Here is an 18,186-nt window from a genome sequence, read left to right as displayed (position 1 = left end):
TGTTTGTTAGCTGAAAAGTAAAGTAAACAGCAAGAAGGAAGAGAAGAAAGAAGAAGGAAGAAAGAGGAAGAAGAAGAGAAAAGGTTTGGTTCGAATTAGGAAAAAGTCAACCCTAGTTTCGGCCAGACCTGTTATTATATTATTAATATAATTGGAAAAGACATAAGTGCCCTTATTTAAGTAAGAGGCACTCGAACTAACATAATAGTACACATCAGCATTCTCAACAGGTACAAAGATCGAAATACCCCTTCACTAACAAATTTCACTAAATGTACAACCCCAAGAAGGGTGTTCATGTAACTTCCAATAATTGTATCAATATATAAATAGATCATTCATTTGAGAGCATAACGCCGGTCATTATAACCCTAAAACCATCACTCTTCACTTTCATTTTCTATCATCAATGCAGCCTTCTTGATGTTAGTAGCCTAGGCATCCAGGGATTTCAGGAATTGAGAGAATTTTTAGGAATTTTCATGGTGTAACCATGGCTTTCCTTTCTGGGTCTGCAAGTTATGGTGATTCTATAAGGGCTAGTACTACAAGACTTGAGATTGGCCAAATCACTAAACCCCACAGAGTTAGTGGTGGAAGGGAATTCAAAGGTAGTATTGGGGTGGTTCAAAAACACCACAGGTTCTTGGAAATACAGATGTATATTTGAAGGTAGCAAAGGCTCTAGTTGGGGAGATAAGAGTTACCTTATAAATGGACACAAAGATCAGCTAATAGTATGACTAATGCTTTGGCAAAACAAGGAGCAAATAGATTTATGTTTTACTAGAGGATTGCCTCTCAGGGGAGAGGAATAACATATACCATATGAGTGGAATAAGAGGGGTAGGTAGTGGGGACTAGCTATCAAAAAGGGGTGCTAGGAAAGAAACCAAATTTTGTGTATCATTTTTTATAATAAATTATGTATATAAAATGGACACAAAATTTTGTTTTATCAATAAAAAAATGTCATATTTTTAGGTGGAACCTAATTCAAACTTCTCCATAATTCAACAAAACCACAAGCACAACTCCAAAGAGGAAATAGCAATGAACAACTGGTGTTTTGCAGTCCAGATTAAATGGAATTCATTAACATGCTTGAAAAGATTATGACAGCGGGTTCATAAACTTACTGCAGATAAAGCTTGAAAGGAGTCTTCTCTCCAGCAACACTCTCGTAGGATGCTGGGGCTGGCTTTGCTCTCAAAAGCACAATACATCCTAGTATCCCTTAATCTCACAAGTACCCCATCAACTCTAAGCTGTGGAAAAGAATGGATTCAATGTCTAACAAGAAAATTCAGAGACCCACATGAGCTGAAGAAAGAGAAGAAAAGAGATCCACTGATTATTTTCACTTATTTCTTGCAAGCTCTTTTCTTTTTTTCCAATGTTTCAGTTCATTTTATTAAACCAAAGGACCCTGGGCCAGAACAGTTCAGACATTGAAAAAGAAACTATAGAAGAGATTTATTGCCTACCCAAGGAAGAAATGAAATCCTGGAAAGGGGGATTAACTCACCCAGAAACGCAGCAGTAGAAACCAGCAGCTTGGCATGACTCTCTGCAAAGATTATGAAACAATAGGTACATCCTGTTCATTATATAAACACTTTGCACAAAAGAAAAACAGAATCTCTTCATAAATAAACTCAAGTCATGGAAGAGGCAATAAGAATAAGAAATAGCAAAATATGGGTTACCAGTTAATTATGTTTCTCTAATCACAATTGTGTCTGAGTAAACACCTCATCATAAAAGAGAATAGGCTCTTTATTTGCAAGCGCAACCAAATCAATTTGCTCATCAGAGTCTTCCCAATGCAAACAACAGCCCCCCTCCTCTGAGGTGGCCCCCATTAGATGATGATCATGAAATGATAAAACAGGAAAATAACATCAGTACCAACAAATACAAATAATAATAAGCATGAAACATTATTAGCATAACAAATTACATGGATTTGTTTGTTCATGACCCATCCCCCACCCTAAAAATTCCAAATTCAAGGAATGAAGTATATGAAAGCAGTGTAGATCAATGCAGAAAAACTGAACATTAATTAATAGGCTGTCTTGTCTCTCACCTTCTCCAGGTTTATGTCAATCATCTCACTTCCACAATATGGAGTTGTGAAAGTATAGTCATAATCAAGTATAACCTGCTGGAAAGGTTTACTGCAAATCCATGAATAATATGTGAGATTGGATACTCAATTCTTTCCATGAGGGGAACAGGATTTGAACAATCTAATATAATGATAATCAATAACAATAGAAATAAGGAAATCATTTAGGCCTTGTTTGTTTCCACTGCAATTTCATTTGCATTGGAGCAAAAGTATGGAAGTGCAAATGAGTTAGAGTCCAATTTGCATTTAATTTTGTTATAGGTTTCACTTTATTTTGTTTGTTTGCAATGCATATGAAGTAAAATGAAAACTAAAGCAAAATAATTTAAAAGCTGAGGCAAAAACAAACCAAAATTTGCAAAATTCTCATTTGCACTCCTATCCATTTTTACTAGTACAAATGAAATTGCATTCCAAACAAACAGAACTTAGGTACATCCCTTTTTTGGTCAAGGGGACACGCCCATAATTATGAGACAAGAAGCATACGTTTGAAAAGACTAAAGCACGCCCCATGTTTTTGACTTTTATCACAAAAACAATGGTTTCTTTGTCTTTTCACTAGGGATTTGCCTAGTTTGTCAAAAATGGGATGTGCCAAATCAGTTCCTTAGAAATATCCATGTGTTTCAAAGCAATAAAGATGTTTGAACTTTAAAGGGTTTGATTTGCCTCTAAAGTGCAGATTATACAAGGCAGACAAAGCTACTAATTCTTTTCTCAACTTAGAAGAGAACTACAAGTAACACGTATGTATTACCACAGAAGTAATTGAGGTGCAGTGGTTCCATTGACCTTGTTATAATTCAGGTCTGCCTTAGAGTTCGGCCTAACTGAGTTCGGTTATGTAGAAGAAGAAAAAGTGATAAAGAAAGAGAGAAAGAGAGAAAGAGAGAAGAGAGAATTCTGGTTCGAACTGAAAGAGTCAACCCGACTTCTCCCAGTCGGCCAGTAAGTATTTATATTATTATTAAAACATGACTGAAAAGACCTATGTGCCCTTACATAAGTTAAGAGCACATGTTTCAACACAACATTACAGATCAGCAACATCAATCAAGGTATAAAGATAGAAATACCCCTACGCTAACACTCCCCCTCAAGCTGGTGAGTATATGATATATACTCACCAGCTTGTTACATATCTAGTCCATTCTTCCCCAACTCAAGTCTTTTGTAAATAAGTCAGCCCACTGATTTCCTGTATTAACATGTGTAGTGTCTAGTTCTCCATTCAGCACCTTCTCCCTCACAAAGTGACAGTCAACCTCAATGTGCTTGGTTCTTTCATGAAACACTGGATTAGAGGAGATATGAACTGCAGCCTGATTATCACAATAGAGCTTCATTGGAGTGTTAATGGTGTACCCTACTTCCTGTAGAAGGTTCCTTAGCCACAATAATTCACAAGCGGTGTGCGCCATAGCCCTATATTCTACTTTTGCACTACTTCTTGCCACAACCGTCTGCTTCTTACTTTTCCATGTCACCAAGTTACCTCCCAGAAACGTGCAATAGTCTGTAGTAGACCGCCTATCAGACATAGAACCGGCCCAATCAGCATCAGAATACCCTTCTATTTCAAGTTTTCCCCCACTCTTGTATATCAGATCGCGACCCGGGGCCCCTTTTAGATACTTCACAATTCTCAGAACCGCATTCCAATGAGGAATCAGAGGTTTTTGCATGAACTGGCTTACCACACTAACTACAAATGAGATGTCTGGTCTGGTAATGGTTAGGTAGTTCAGTTTGCCCACAAGTTGTCGATATCTACCAGGGTCTTCAAACACTTCACCCATATCACTGCTTAGCTTGGTATTTGTGTCCGTGGGTGTTTCAGCTGGTTTGGCACCCAACAAGCATGTTTCTTCCAGCAAATCAAGCACATACTTCCTCGGACACAGGTTAATCCCATACTTGGATCTCGCTACCTCTATCCCCAAGAAGTATTTCAATTTACCCAGATCCTTTGTTTGAAATTGATCCTGCAGATAAGTCTTCAGCCTGTCAATACCAATGTTATCATTCTCAGTAATAACAATATCATCTACATACACCACCAACAGTATTTTTCCTCCCGGAGAGTCATGACTAAATACAGAATGGTCAACTTTGCACTGTTTCATGCCAAACTTCTTTACCACCTCACTGAACCTACCAAACCATGCTCGAGGAGACTGTTTAAACCCATATATAGCCTTCCTTATTCTGCACACTTTACCATCCTCCCCCTGAGCAACAAACCCTGGAGGTTGCTCCATGTAGACCTCCTCGAGTAAGTCACCATGCAAAAAGGCATTCTTAATATCAAACTGATATAGTGTCAACTCATACATGGCTGCAAGAGAGATCACAACACGAACTGACCCTATCTTAGCAACCGGTGAGAAGGTCCTTGTGTAGTCAATGCCATAGGTTTGGGAGTACCCTTTTGCAACTAATCGCGCTTTCAGGCGTTCAACACTACCATCAGGCAGATACTTAACCGTATAAACCCATTTACAACCAACAGCTTGCTTCCCAGGAGGAAGAACAGTGAGGTCCCAAGTATGATTATGATAAAGGGCTGAGAGTTCTTCTTCCATGGCATGGCACCACCCTAAAGAGGCAAGGGCTTCCTGGACATCTTTAGGAACAATAACTGAGGATAACAAGGTAACAAACTGGCGATGGGAAGCGGAAATGTGAGTAAGAGAAACATAACTAGAAATGGGATGAAGGGTGCAAATACGTTTACCTTTCCGCAAAGCAATGGGTAAATCAATCTCATATGCTAAGTGGGGTTCTGGTGCCCGATCCATCGACGGAGATGTAACCGGAGGAGTAGTAGCTGGTGCACATGGACGATGTGTATACACATGACGGATAGGTGGGCGTTCAACAGGTGGTGGCACCGGAGGCAAGGATTTGGTCACGACTGGAACAAAGGGAGAAGGATCGACAACGGGAAGTGGAAGAGGAAGAGGTGATGAGGAGGAAAAAGCATCACCAGACCCCAAAAAGAACGGAGTAGACTCAAAGAAACTGACATCAGCACACACAAAGGATCGTCGAGAACCAGGATGGTAACACCTATACCCTTTCTGGGTCCGAGAATAGCCAAGGAAGATGCACTTGAGAGAACGGGCATCAAACTTGTCGTTCTCGGGACCCAGATTATGGACAAAACAGACACACCCAAAAACTCTCGGCGTAAGAGGGAACGGAGACAAAGTGGGAAACAAGACCTGAAACGGAGACTAACCATCAAGGATGAACGTGGGCATCCGATTAATCAGAAAACAAGAGGTAAGCACTACATCACTCCAAAATGGTTTGGGAACATGCATGTGATGCATTAGGGATCTTGTTGTTTCAAGGAGATGGCGATTCTTTCTCTCAGCCACCCCGTTTTGTTATGGGGTGTAGGTACACGAGGTCTTTGTATAATACCGTGTTGGTCCAGGTATTCCTGAAATGATGAGGATAAATATTCACGGCCATTATCAGAACGAAAAAACTTTGATGTGGGTACCAAATTGGTTACGAATTTTAGCATAAAATTTTTGAAAAATGGTAAACAATTCACTTCTTTCTTTCATTAAATAGAGCCACGTCATCCTTGAAAAATCATCCACGAAAATGACAAAATATTTGTATCCATTATACCTTGATTGATGTTGAGCAATGAGATAAGGAGGAAAACACACCTAGAGTTCCAGTCATGTGATCGAAGGCTCCAGAGTCAATGATCCAGGGATTGGGTGTAGATGCCAGACAAGCCATACCTGAGTGAGCAGAATTCGCCGCGTTCTGCTATGATTGGATAAACTTCTCATATTCATCATGGGGTCATTCATGGGGTCATTCATGGGATCATCTGTGGATGTAGGAGGCAACTGATCAGATGAATGATTCTCCTGTCTAAAGCTGGAACTTGAGTCACCGGTTGCGGCATGATTGGCCCAGGTTGAGGGAGGACCATGTAGATCATAACAATAGTTGATGGTATGTCCATCCATACCACAATGAGTGCACTTCCTCAGGCCTGAGCTACGTCCTCTACCACGGGCTCCCCCTGAATCTCTGCTCCCAGTACGACCACCACCACGATTATGAGTAGACCCACCATTGCCACTTCGGCCATATGCAGAACCACTACCACCACCACGGCCAGACTGAGCTCCCCGAGCTCCACCTCTACCACCACAGCCTCTCGATGCAGCAATGGCAGATCTATCTGAGATATTAGAGTTCTCAGTAGATCTGATAGAAATCCTCCGAAGTCAAGCAAATACCTCTTCTAGGGACGGAAGAGTTGATCCCCCTAATATTTGAGCCCGTACTGGTTCATATTCAGACTTTAGTCCCACCAAAAATCTAGTCACATCAAGCTGCTCTCTTTATTATTGCTGAATCTTGACATCAGAAGTGAGAGGATGATAGACATTCAACTCATTACGTATGTTCCTCATGTTGGCATAGTACTCCTCAAGACTCTAATTGCCCTGTTGCAGATTAAAGTACTATTAATAAAGCTGATAAACTATGATTGTATTATCCTGCCCCGAATACAATTTCTTCGCATGGTCCCACACATCTTTGGCGGTATCAAGGAACATGAAGTTCACACTAACCCCAGGTTCCATACTGTTCCACAACCATGTGATGATCTGAGCGTCCTCTTGCTCCCAGTCTTCATACTCGTGAGAGTCAGATGAGGGTTTCTCCTCTCTGATGTGTTTTACCTTCTTCTTTGCCTTCAGAAAAACTTCAACGGATTTAGCCCAAGGCACATAATTCTCTCCATTTAACTTAATGGAGGTCATCTAAACATTCAGGTAGTTTGTAGGCACCATCACACTAGGTTTATAATCATTATTGTCTCCCATTATGTTATCACCAATTCTGCACACTACACACCACTAGGTCACACCTGTCACACTGATAGCAGCACTAATTGTTGCTGGAATGTGTGCTCTTTACACCACAAAACCTAGATCACACCTTTCACGCTGATTTCAGCACTTGTTGTTGCTGAAAAGTGTGCTCACACCACAAACCCTACTCCTACAACTACCCGAAATCTCACCACTATATGATCATATCTCTTCCTTCAAAATGCACAAAGAAACCAGCATAAACCCTAGCTCTTACTGGCCAAAACCCTAGCAAATGGTCTGAAACACACCTCCTATTTAATCCATAACAGATATCATGCACTGAAATCTCTTACCTTATCACTGAAATAACACCCATGCGAGCAGGAGAACAGTCCACACACAACAGCCACTGCCCACACAATTCGGCCCTCTATTCTTCCTCTACTAGGAGAGGGCGATCTCAAAAATCACAGCAACCGACCACATATGACATGATTGGAGGCATAGAGACCCCCAAGGGAAGAGGGTGATCACTCCTTTTCAGCCATTTCCCTTATCTCCAATCGAACACAGAAAAAAAAAAAAAAAGGGAAAACCCTAGATAGGGTGCGCAGAGAATGAACCCTAGGCAAGCAGAAATCTAGGCAGATTTAACCTAGCTCTGATACCATGTTATAATTCAGGTCTGCATTAGAGTTCGGCCTGACTGAGTTCGGTTATGTAGAAGAAGAAAAAGTGATAAAGAAAGAGAGAAAGAGAGAAAGAGATAAAGAGAGAAGAGAGAATTCTGGTTCGAACTGAAAAAGTCAACCTGACTTCTCCCAATCGGCCAGTAAGTATTTATATTATTATTAAAACATGACTGAAAAGACCTATGTGCCCTTACATAAGTTAAGAGCACGTGTTTCAACACAACATTACAGATCAGCAACATCAATCAAGGTAATAAAGACAAAAATACCCCTACGCTAACAGACCTAAACCATGTGGTTGGCCTTTGAAATTTGACCAGGATCCTAGTATCTCTACAAGGACCAAATCCGTGTTGAAATACCATTGTGGAAAGGGAAAGCAGAAAATGAAGAGATACATAACAACGTGGGAGCAGACAGCCATTGGTTAGGGTAATTTGGCTTATCATTTTCAAAAAGGTTTTGCCAATGCCAGGATCACTATAAGGAGCCTGTGTTGTTAGGTAGAACAAAAGTAATATCCATGGCTATGGCTTGCTTTACTTCATGGGTTATCAATGGTCTTCATGTTCTCAAGATATTATTACTTAAATCACATACTGATGCAAATGCAATTAATTCACTTCCATGTCAAAGAAGTGTAAACAAGAAGTTGGTGGTTTGATTGCTTCCACAATAATATCCAGTTCCAGGTTTGAGTTCTATTCAAGAGTGTGCATCTTTTTTATCCAACCGTTTGATTTGCCTGGATATGTACCAGTTCTATCCTATGAATCTACCACCTACTTTCAGATTTCAGGTCAGCCAGAGAAGCAAAAGAGTGCCATCCTATGCACATACACAAGCTAGATTTTGTGCTTTTTTTATAATGAGGAATAAATTAATTCAAAAGATCAAAACAATACAAGCATCCCTAGGAGAGACGCGAGCTGTGTCCTCTCCAAATACAGAAGTTAATACATAAATCAAATCACAACTGAGCCCAAAACAAATGTTCCCTATTTATCCCTTGCTTGGCTAAACAATCACCCAATGCATTTTCTGATCTTCCCACCCACTGTATTCTTATATTCATATTCTGTGTAAGCCACTTGAATTTCTTGATTTCGTTCCTATAGCAGCAAGTAACAGATTCTGAGTCCTTCAACCTTGGAATCCCCTTCAATCAGAAGAGACTCCAATCCACGCCAGCTGGTTTGCAATCTGTACTCCTTGAATAGCTGCTAGCAACTCAACCCTTGTAGAGTCCTCAACTCCAACAGGCTCGAGAAAAAGGATAGAATATTCGTCGCCTCATTTTTCAATACACCACCTATTCCAGATGGGCCTGGATTACCTTGATTGCTTCCATCAAAATTTAGTTTTAAATAACCTTTAGGAGGCGATGTCCAACTCACCCATACCTTTTTCCTTTTTGAAAGAGCACCTTGCCACGGTAGACCAATTCCTCAACAGATCATCATAGGAAAATTGATTGAAACTCTCCAAAGTTTCCAACCAATGAATTACTCTATTTAGCACACAATCCTTTATATCTTGTAATCTTCTCTCCTTTTCTTGGAAAATTCCTGCATTCCTTTCATCCCAAGTGGTCCATAAGAAAGCTGCTCTAGCACACCTCCACATAGTCCTTCCTATCTTTTTAGGCCAGGCAAAAGTAGAAGAATCAAAAAGTGGATAGATTTTGTGCATTGGTTCAACAAGTATTCTCATCAAAAAAAAAAAAAAATAGAAGTTTGACTCTTGACTAGATGCATAACTAGGGTATATTGATCAAAAAAAAAGAAGCATAACTAGGGTGTGCCATCCAAGTATGTAGGTCCACCATGGTTTTTTATTCAATTTGGATTAGGTTTTAGTAGACCTAATAGGAAACGTCTTTTGGGAGGTTCCCTGGGACTTAACTCATTGGATCCGTAAAATCTATATCAACAAATAGTCCAATAGAACCCTTACATGTGTCTACTGAGTTTTAGTAGATTTAAGAGAGGTTGATACATAATGCTGGAATATCAATGAATATTGTCTTTATGGCTCCATTTGGAAGAAGTACAAATACAAATGTGTAGAGCGCAAAACCTTGTATTTTGTATTATTTTGTATGTATTTGTATTGTACATATTTGTATGTGTAGTTGTGTACTCCTTCCAAACTGAGCCTATGGAAAAAAAAAATTCATTATCCTCATTGAGAGGAAAAAAAATGAGGATGCGAAGTTTGCAAAATATGTAAACCTCCTGATATTTTTCCCCTCCCCTCTTATAACATGATGGAATCAAGAATTAGCCATTGTCCTTTTTTATTACACTGATTTTCATTTACATGCATACAGCTTTTGGTCATATAGCAATGCATGATTCCAACTAAGATGTGATCCAAAAGGAAGAAATATGCACATATCCACAACACCTTCTGAATTTCCACTTTGCTGCTGCAAGGACTTCAACTGGTGGTAAAGCTTCTTGCTTCCATCCAATGAGAGCGTCAAACGCATTAAAATGAATCTTAACGCGACTATTCGCGTGGTAAAGAACAAGACAACTCTCTCCAAAAACCATCTCCGGTAAGTGGGTTGTCTGAAGCTTCTGTTCCCACCTGCAGACATATCCGTAAATAAAGCATATACGGATGAAGAGAGAGAGAGAGAGAGAGATGAAAAATTACCGGTGAAGGTTGATGGAGTTGAGAATGGGCCGCTTACGTGACTCAATCTCCCAGCCATGGATGCGCACTCCGCGCCGTCCATCGGGCAGTACCTCGGCACCAGCAGCCTTCAGTTCGTTCTCGTCGACCTCAATGTCCATCGTCGTTCGGAACTCAGGGCCTTAGAATCGTAGCTCTGCTCTATCGCAAAATTGTTCTTTCTTCCCTCCTCTGCCCTGGCCTTTCTTTGTTCTTTCTTTTGGGTGTTTTCCTATTTTCTATTTTTTTTCTTCTCTATTACGGTTACGGGATTCTTCTTCGCTGATACTCTTGCTATTGCTCCGACATGGTTTTAGGCTTTTATAGCCCATACTCGTAACCATGGCGTTACATCTTATTCAAGGCGGGGCCATCAAGACGCATTATCTAATTCAAGGCGGGGGCTATCTAATACATGGCATTGATTTCGGGCCCGTTTGACAAGTGATTTTATAATATGTAATTTTGATAATCAATAGACGCATTCAGCTTTGTCACAAGATTTGAACAGTCTGAATTTCGTTTGATAAACATGCATATTTTCATGCATTGTTTTGGATTTTTTCATGTAAAATTAAAACTTGAAAGACAAGCGAAATCAGCTCAAAATGAACTTCCTGCATTTTTTCGATGCCCTATCTTTTGTGGCAAGATATTTCGCGTGCTAAATAGAAATAAATTGATTTTTGGTCTTCTCGGCTTATAAATCGCCAAAATACTGCCCAAAAAAAGTGCCAAACGAGGCCTTTGTTGTTTTAGGCTTTTAGCACAGCGCTAAAATAATTTTGAAGCAAAAGTGGTTCACTGGTTTGTCCGGCGATACGACAGCCAGGGCAATGGAAAAAAAAAGATTTGGCTATCCAGTTTGAGCTGTCAATAGGGTTATTCCTGCATGACACGTTTACACAGGAAAAGACTGTTCTTTTAAAAGAGAAACCATCCTTTTACGGTGGATAATAAAACCACGTCTCTCGTGCTTTGAAAATTTAAAAATAGGGTCATTTATTTAGACACCCGTATAATTTAACTCATTTACTTAAACCTGCGCTATAGCTTGTATATTACTAAAATACTCTTTATAGTTTGCATATGTTTTATTTAATTGATCTTCCATTATGAATCATTTGTTTTGTGGACATGGAAATTGCCATATGATCTTTTAGGTCAATTGCAACACTTGAGTAAATTCTCAAAAATAGATAGTTGGGTTCATTCACTAGTATTCTATTAGTTAAACATTATATAATATCAAAAATACCCTTATCATGTATTTTTTAAATTATAACAGATGAACCCAAGGTACTTAAATTATCAATCACTACCCCCAAAGTATAAGATACCTATTTATAATTTACCCTTATATCTTTGTTTGGAAAAAGAATGGATTATATTGATATGACAACTTTTATGGGCATATTTGAAATAAAAAACCTTGGATCTATATGGAAATACAACTGATTCATAAAATTGTTTTTATAATTATAAACTATGGGGTGTTTTAATAATATATAAAACTATAGGCTAAATTTTAATAAATACATAGTATAGCGAGTATTAAAGCAAATGACCTTTAAAAACAATGAAACGAGATGCTTTGGTAGTGTTTGCCTCTTTGGCATTGTTTTTATAAAAAAAAAACATTGTTCCAAGCCATGCCTTGAAAATCGAAAAAAGTATGGTTGGAAGAAATATCAAATTCAATGTTTTTTTTCCAAAAATAGACTATTGATGCCAATAGTGCAATGACATGGCATCAATGTGACATCATCTTGAACCTTGGATAATGTAGACTAATGCTGAAAAAAGTTATTACCAAACAAAACCATTGATGTTTTCTAAAAAACGGCCCATGCAGCAATAGCATCAATACCAAACACCTACTTTAACATCCACTATTAAGGGGCCATTCTTTTTTTGGATTTTAAGAGAGGAGAAAGTTAGTCAATAGGATTTTGGTTCCCCCATTAACCAAGAATTACATGTTCATTTTTCAGATTAATGTGGGAACCAAGGAAAGTTTATTTTCCTAGGTATCACTTACCTATATCATAAGTGGGACAAAAATACCCATTTTAATAATAGATTTTTATGACTAAAATGGTCATTATCTTATTTACCTGAGAAATAAAAGAACATGGGTAAATGCACTTATTTGGATAAGTGTTTCCCAAGAAAAACTTACCAAAGAGCAGATGAACAGCCAAAGTTTTCTCAACGTGAAAGCTGTCTGATAAGATCTAGAGGAACTCAAGATTAATAATTTGCATGAACACATGAAATTCCAATCACTTATGGGCTTTATTCGAGGAATACCAATGGTGGTTGTCTAGGTGAGATCTAAAACAAGTTAGGTCAGACCTAATCCCCATGTGGGGAGGTAAGAAGATTAACTAAGATTCATCATGTATGACTACACATCTGTTTGGCATCAATGCCATTACTCTAGAAAATGGTGACACATCAACATCATGTTGGAAAAAACAATACTCCAAGAAAAAACTATTTGTTTGGAACGTTTTTCCATAAAAAATGGTGCTCCAAGCCACACCTTAAAAATCAAGAAAACATAGTTTGGAGCACCACAGAATTTGACATTTTCCCAAATTGAAACCAGTTGCTGCCAATGAAGGCATGATGTAGCAATGACATGAACTTCCTATAATGGGTACCAATGTTAAAAACAAACATGGAACAATGGTACCAAAAGTGTTGTTGCTCCAAAAAACATCATACATGGCAGCAATGTTTCCAAACAAAAAAAAAACACAATTTTCCAAGAAAACAGTGCTTCCAAGCTCCAACCCACACATCGGCAGAAAACAATGTTGTATCAGCATCATCAATGCCAAACATATACTATATTATCACTCAGATTCTTCTGATCTTTTTTTTTTTTTTTGATAAAGCAAGAGGATCTACAGAAGGTGGGGGTAGCTCGGTCCCAATAATCACTACTAAAGATATACAATAACGCAATTGGAACCAATCCGCAACTTAATGATTTCCTTGGCAAACACGAGAAAATTACCAACTAAAAAACCAAGAAAAGTTATGTAAGATGGTATAAAAAATTCTTTACCAAGAAAAGATTTAGAACTTTGTGCTCTTACATGTGAATGTCAGAACAAGGAAAACAAATGAAAAAATAGAAAGATTCGTGGTTACAAATTCACGATCCTAAAATTTCTAATAAAGGACTAACAAGAAGATACAAAGTATCAATGTGTATCAACATGATCTACCAACTAATACTAACTTAATCAAGAGTTTCTGTTTGAGGAAGTGCATTCCAGAAGATATTTTTGCAGCTTTAGATCTCATGAGTTCAAGAGATCTCACCATCTCTAGGCCATCAACCCATTTAAAGCACTTCAGCATTTGACCAAATGGGCAGGAGAAGACCAAAAAATGCCAGGTTGAACAAATAGTCTTCAAGAATTCTTTTTCCCGGCACCAAAGTATATTACATCTTACAAGTCATCAAACCAGACTCAAGAACCATATCTTTTGTTTACTCTTTGATGTCTTCAAAGTAGTGAGTAGGAATCTCTGGAGGAGAAGACAATGCAGCTACACATTTGAACTGTTCACAGTGCATCAAAATAGAATCAGATCTCTTCCTCAAGAGATGGCCACCACCAGGAAACCATTACCAAAGGGTAAGAGAAGGCATACCTTATGTTGCTTGTATTTATCTTTAACTGCTATTAAAGAACCTCCTCTTCTATTCAATTGCAAATCTTGTATAGCAATGACACAATCCTTTAGATCTGAAGGTTTATAACCCGAATAATGTTGCAGGGTTGAGTTCTGTAAAATGTGTACATATTTATTAATTTTCTACGACAAAGTAACAACACAGCAAATAAAAAAGGTGTATGGCCGAGCTACTACCCAAGGGTGCATCTTTGGTTGGATTGTGAATCTTGAAAGAAATACAACTGAAGCAGCAACAAGTGATGGCAAGAACCGTAGACAACTACAATCCAGCAAGCTTAATTCTGCTAGATAACACCCCAAGAACTCCAATTGCAAATTCGGAAACTGCAGAGAAATAACCAAACAAAGCATAAACCATAATTAGAACTCATATGCTGTAGAATAGAAACACCAAAGCAAAAAGAGCCAATCAGGAAAATTTAAAAAAAAAAAAAAAAAAAAAAAAGACAATCAAAACTTCCTTACTTTTTTATCCTCTTGAGCAGCCCTTGCAAATCTTCTGCAAGCCGACCAAAAAAGAGAGAACTACAATCAGTGCATTGACATAACAAATAATAACACATAGCTGAGCTTTTCCACAGGCCTCTTGTGAAGTGGTTGAGATTTTTTCTAGAAACGAAAGAGGAAAACAAATTAAAAGAGAATATTAGCAGTGTTTCTACCTGAGAAAAGTCTTGATCGTGGGATTGCCCATCTCAAACTTCAGAAGATTGAGTACATCTGACTCCATCTTCACCACCTACGATGCAATTACAAGCCACTCACAAACTTTAGTAAGATGCAAGATTGAACGAAAAAAAAGGAAGCAGATCTAAAACATATAAAAGGGAGACAAAAAAAAAAAGAGCAGCACCTCTTCCTTGGTGTAAGTGTTATCTGTTATATAACAAAAATCTTCTACATGTGGAGGACTGATTTCTTCGTACTTCCTATATCACCAACCAAGAGAAGGATAAATAGTATGAGAATCAGAACCACCCCATTTAGTAGTCAGATAAAAGAAGGAAACAAGAGTAAGCCGAAAATAAAGTGGATTATCATTTAAGAGAAAACATTAGCCATCAATAACTGATGATAAGAAATGTTTAAAAAAATGAAGTCTAACGTGCTTACGAGGCAATTAGCATGCAAGAAACGCCCAAAAGCTGTAGCCTCTGCCTATTAAGAGCATGCGATGATAGAAATCTGTCAATGTAGGAGACTGTGAGATAAAGGGTGTCGGGCACTAGCTTGTATTCCTCTGCAACCTCAACCAACCAATCCACCAGAATCCCTCGCATATTGGCTGTAATGTCCTTCTGAATTTTCTCAATGTAGTCGGGCAATGGCCTCCTTTTTTCTTCCATCTAAAATAGAAAACATTTCGTGTGAATTTGCAGAAACCATATCAAATCCCAATTGGTCAGAAATGAATAAACTGAAACCCCTAGATCCAACCTGGAGTACTCGTCCCCCAAATCAAGCTAAAGTTTTGAAACCCATATCCAAATAACATCGATAGAGTTAAATGGAAATGTAAGACCGAAACCCTCAGTCTGATTACTTAAAACAACAACAATCCAACCTCCCAGATGAGATAACAATCAAAACCCAGGACTGAAAATGTCAACTCAATCTCCAAAAACGCAGCCGAGACCCTATCTTACCTCCATGGTGCGAAGATATTCATATATATCATACGCATAATGAGCACACATTTGGGGGTCATCAGAATCCGTGTCAATGTCCGGCACCACCGGTTTCTGTTCCTTCTTCTTCAATCTACCTTTGGACTTCCGGCGTTCAAGCCCCGAAGTCTGAACGGATACAACGTTCGACAAGTTCGTGAGCTCTCCAAGAATAACTCGCTTCTTGTTCGCAGGAAGTTGAATAGACTGTGCTGCGGCCATAGCAGCGGCGGCCCTTTTCTTCGCTGCGCGGGTGATGCGCATGCAGTTCTCCTGGTCGGCCATGGTCGTCGGGCGACTTGAGCTTAGTGTTAGAATTAGAGCTTGGCAAGTGCGAAGAGTAGTAGAGAACGATAGAGAGAAGGGCGAATTCATTTGGGATAACTGAGAGGACCTTTGTACTGAATTCACGCAGATAGAATCAGCACGTCGATGCCGCCATTTCTGTCGTTTCAAAAATTTACTTGCGCGGTTTCTACGACCGTTTCGGGCTTCTTTCTTTTTTTTTTGTTGGGGTTTCGGGACATAAATTTCGTTGACTGTTCATGTTCAAAATTTGAAATTCCGAATTTCGGAATTTGGACGAAAAGATCACAAAACCGCTTCGCGGGCCTCGATGGGGCTCATGAGAGGAGGGAGGCTCGGCGGGCTCTTTTCCGCCTTTCGTTTCGTGTATTTCGAATTGATTTCTCGAATAGGAGGTATGAATATTCAGTGCTTTATTAATCTTCGTGTGGCCTCTCCATTGGATGTCCGTCTAAAACATCCATAACAACGTCGAGCATGGATCTGACATCCGATATGAATATTCGAAAACTTTTATAATATATATATTTTATTTTATAACTTTTTTGTTTTTTACTATTAATTGAATATAGATTGTGATGAGTGGTAATTTGGTCCTCCGAATTACATTGCATTGTATGGCCTTCAAGCGACACCTTGGCACTAAGTAAGTAAATCAATTTAACAAGTCAACTTAAAGCATCTCGTGCAAGCTGACCTCCACTTTGATCGGGCTGAGTTGTAGTAATTTATTGGCGACTCGCCAAGCAAGTCTACTGACTTGTCTCGAAGATACATTACCAATTTGAGATCTCAAGAGCATTAATGCCTCGACCATTAGATTGGCCTATTGCATCGCACACATCTAAGTTCTCGAACGGACTGTAACCCCACGTAGATCTCATAACCGAAGTAATAATTCACCCGACCAAGTGGAAATGGCTACGCTAGAATGTGAGACCCATTGTAAGAGGGCTCAAACCACTCACACCTATAAAAAGGTATTCATTTCTACCTGAGAAGGTACACACAATTACAAATTCTCAAACTCTATTTTTTTTCTAAAAGACTTAAAAAAATATCACTTGACTTAAGCATCGGAGTGCACACCCCGGGTAAAGATAACCCGAATACTCTAACTCTCTTTCTTGCAGAACATAATAGCTCAGCCCTGACAAGGTACCATCCAAATCAATGTATGAGTCACCTAACACAAGGGAGCAGCCATGTTGTGCTACATCAGATTGCAAAATCCAAAATTGATTATATAAACACATTTACTTAAAAATGTGATAATTAGATCCAGTTGTGAAGTTTCAAGTATCATTGATATGCTTTACAAAAAAAAAAAAAAAGTATCATTGATAGGTCTACCTACTTGGCTATATTATTCTTTGTATAATGTTTTACATTTTTTTGTTTATCTTTTTTTTAGTTCATTTATCAAAAAAAAAAAGATTTAGATAGATGGAATTGAATGAGGTGAAAAATAGTAGTGCGATTTAATTTAAACCTTGCAATTAAATATATACTAAATTAAAATTGAGTATTATATTCAAAATAAGTTACACAATATCATTCATATTTTTAATAGTAGTGTAAATATAGAATTATAGATGTGTTCAGTTTTTCTATAATTTTTTATTTATGCGAGTAAAAAGTAATTTTGATATGTCACACTTACTTTTTTGTTTAATATGATAAATATATGACACTATACATGTGATTGGATTTTTTTTTTTGCAAAATTTATGTATTTTTTGTTTTTGTATTTATATTGTTTATTTATGACATTAATATGCATTTGACCCAAAAGTTGAATTATTGATATTTGCCGAATAGTAAAATAATTTCATTATTGTTAGTTCTAAATTATGTATTTCATTTTCATTATCAAAAAAATAATTATTGTTACATATGCCCAGTTAATAGCATTTATTAGTGAAAAATAACTTAATTATATGATTAAATAATATAAAATATGAGTTAATATGGGCATTTTAGTAGCCATTGAACATAGCATTACAGCTATAATAAAACATCTTTTATACCCTTTCTCAATCAAAGAAATAGAGGGTAAATTAATAATTGTATTAAAAAAGAAAAACCTTACACTCTTCATCCAAGCTTTTATATGC

The 18,186-nt window shown here is 38.0% G+C and overlaps 2 protein-coding genes across 8 annotated transcripts in view; both read right to left on the bottom strand.

The window, feature by feature from the left end:
- The window catches only part of LOC148850216 (TIP41-like protein), a 31,666-nt gene extending 20,861 nt beyond the window's left edge, over positions 1-10,805 (bottom strand). For 4 of the 7 annotated variants that reach the window (XM_088946066.1, XM_088946068.1, XM_088946067.1 and 1 more), the window contains exons 1-6: positions 10,359-10,804; positions 10,104-10,289; positions 2,093-2,183; positions 1,755-1,849; positions 1,529-1,570; positions 1,140-1,268 (exon numbers count right to left, since the gene is read on the bottom strand). In XM_088946066.1, the coding sequence (XP_088802192.1) occupies positions 1,244-1,268; positions 1,529-1,570; positions 1,755-1,849; positions 2,093-2,183; positions 10,104-10,289; positions 10,359-10,498 (579 nt within the window). In that variant the 5' untranslated portion in view covers positions 10,499-10,804 and the 3' untranslated portion in view covers positions 1,140-1,243. Of the gene's footprint in view, positions 1-1,139; positions 1,269-1,528; positions 1,571-1,709; positions 1,850-2,092; positions 2,184-10,103; positions 10,290-10,358 lie in introns of all 7 variants that reach the window. The other 3 variants (XM_088946070.1, XM_088946071.1, XM_088946069.1) reach the window with 2 other exon arrangements.
- A 2,620-nt stretch (positions 10,806-13,425) lies between these two features.
- Positions 13,426-16,455, bottom strand: LOC148850215 (putative cyclin-A3-1). The gene is made up of 8 exons (XM_088946064.1): positions 15,743-16,455; positions 15,210-15,442; positions 14,950-15,025; positions 14,759-14,835; positions 14,562-14,595; positions 14,271-14,420; positions 14,052-14,186; positions 13,426-13,959 (listed from the first exon to the last, which is right to left on the bottom strand). Exons 1-8 carry the CDS (start codon positions 16,136-16,138, stop codon positions 13,888-13,890), a joined length of 1,173 nt encoding a protein of 390 aa, XP_088802190.1. The 5' UTR covers positions 16,139-16,455; the 3' UTR covers positions 13,426-13,887.
- Between the last annotated feature and the right edge of the window lie 1,731 nt (positions 16,456-18,186).

The sequence above is a fragment of the Nelumbo lutea genome, chromosome 5, assembly GCF_056320005.1.
Source record: "Nelumbo lutea isolate HS-2025 chromosome 5, American lotus-T2T, whole genome shotgun sequence".
NCBI lineage: Eukaryota > Viridiplantae > Streptophyta > Magnoliopsida > Proteales > Nelumbonaceae > Nelumbo > Nelumbo lutea.
The sequence above is the reverse complement of the archived record's forward strand: the minus strand, read 5'-3'. Positions and strand labels throughout refer to the sequence as shown.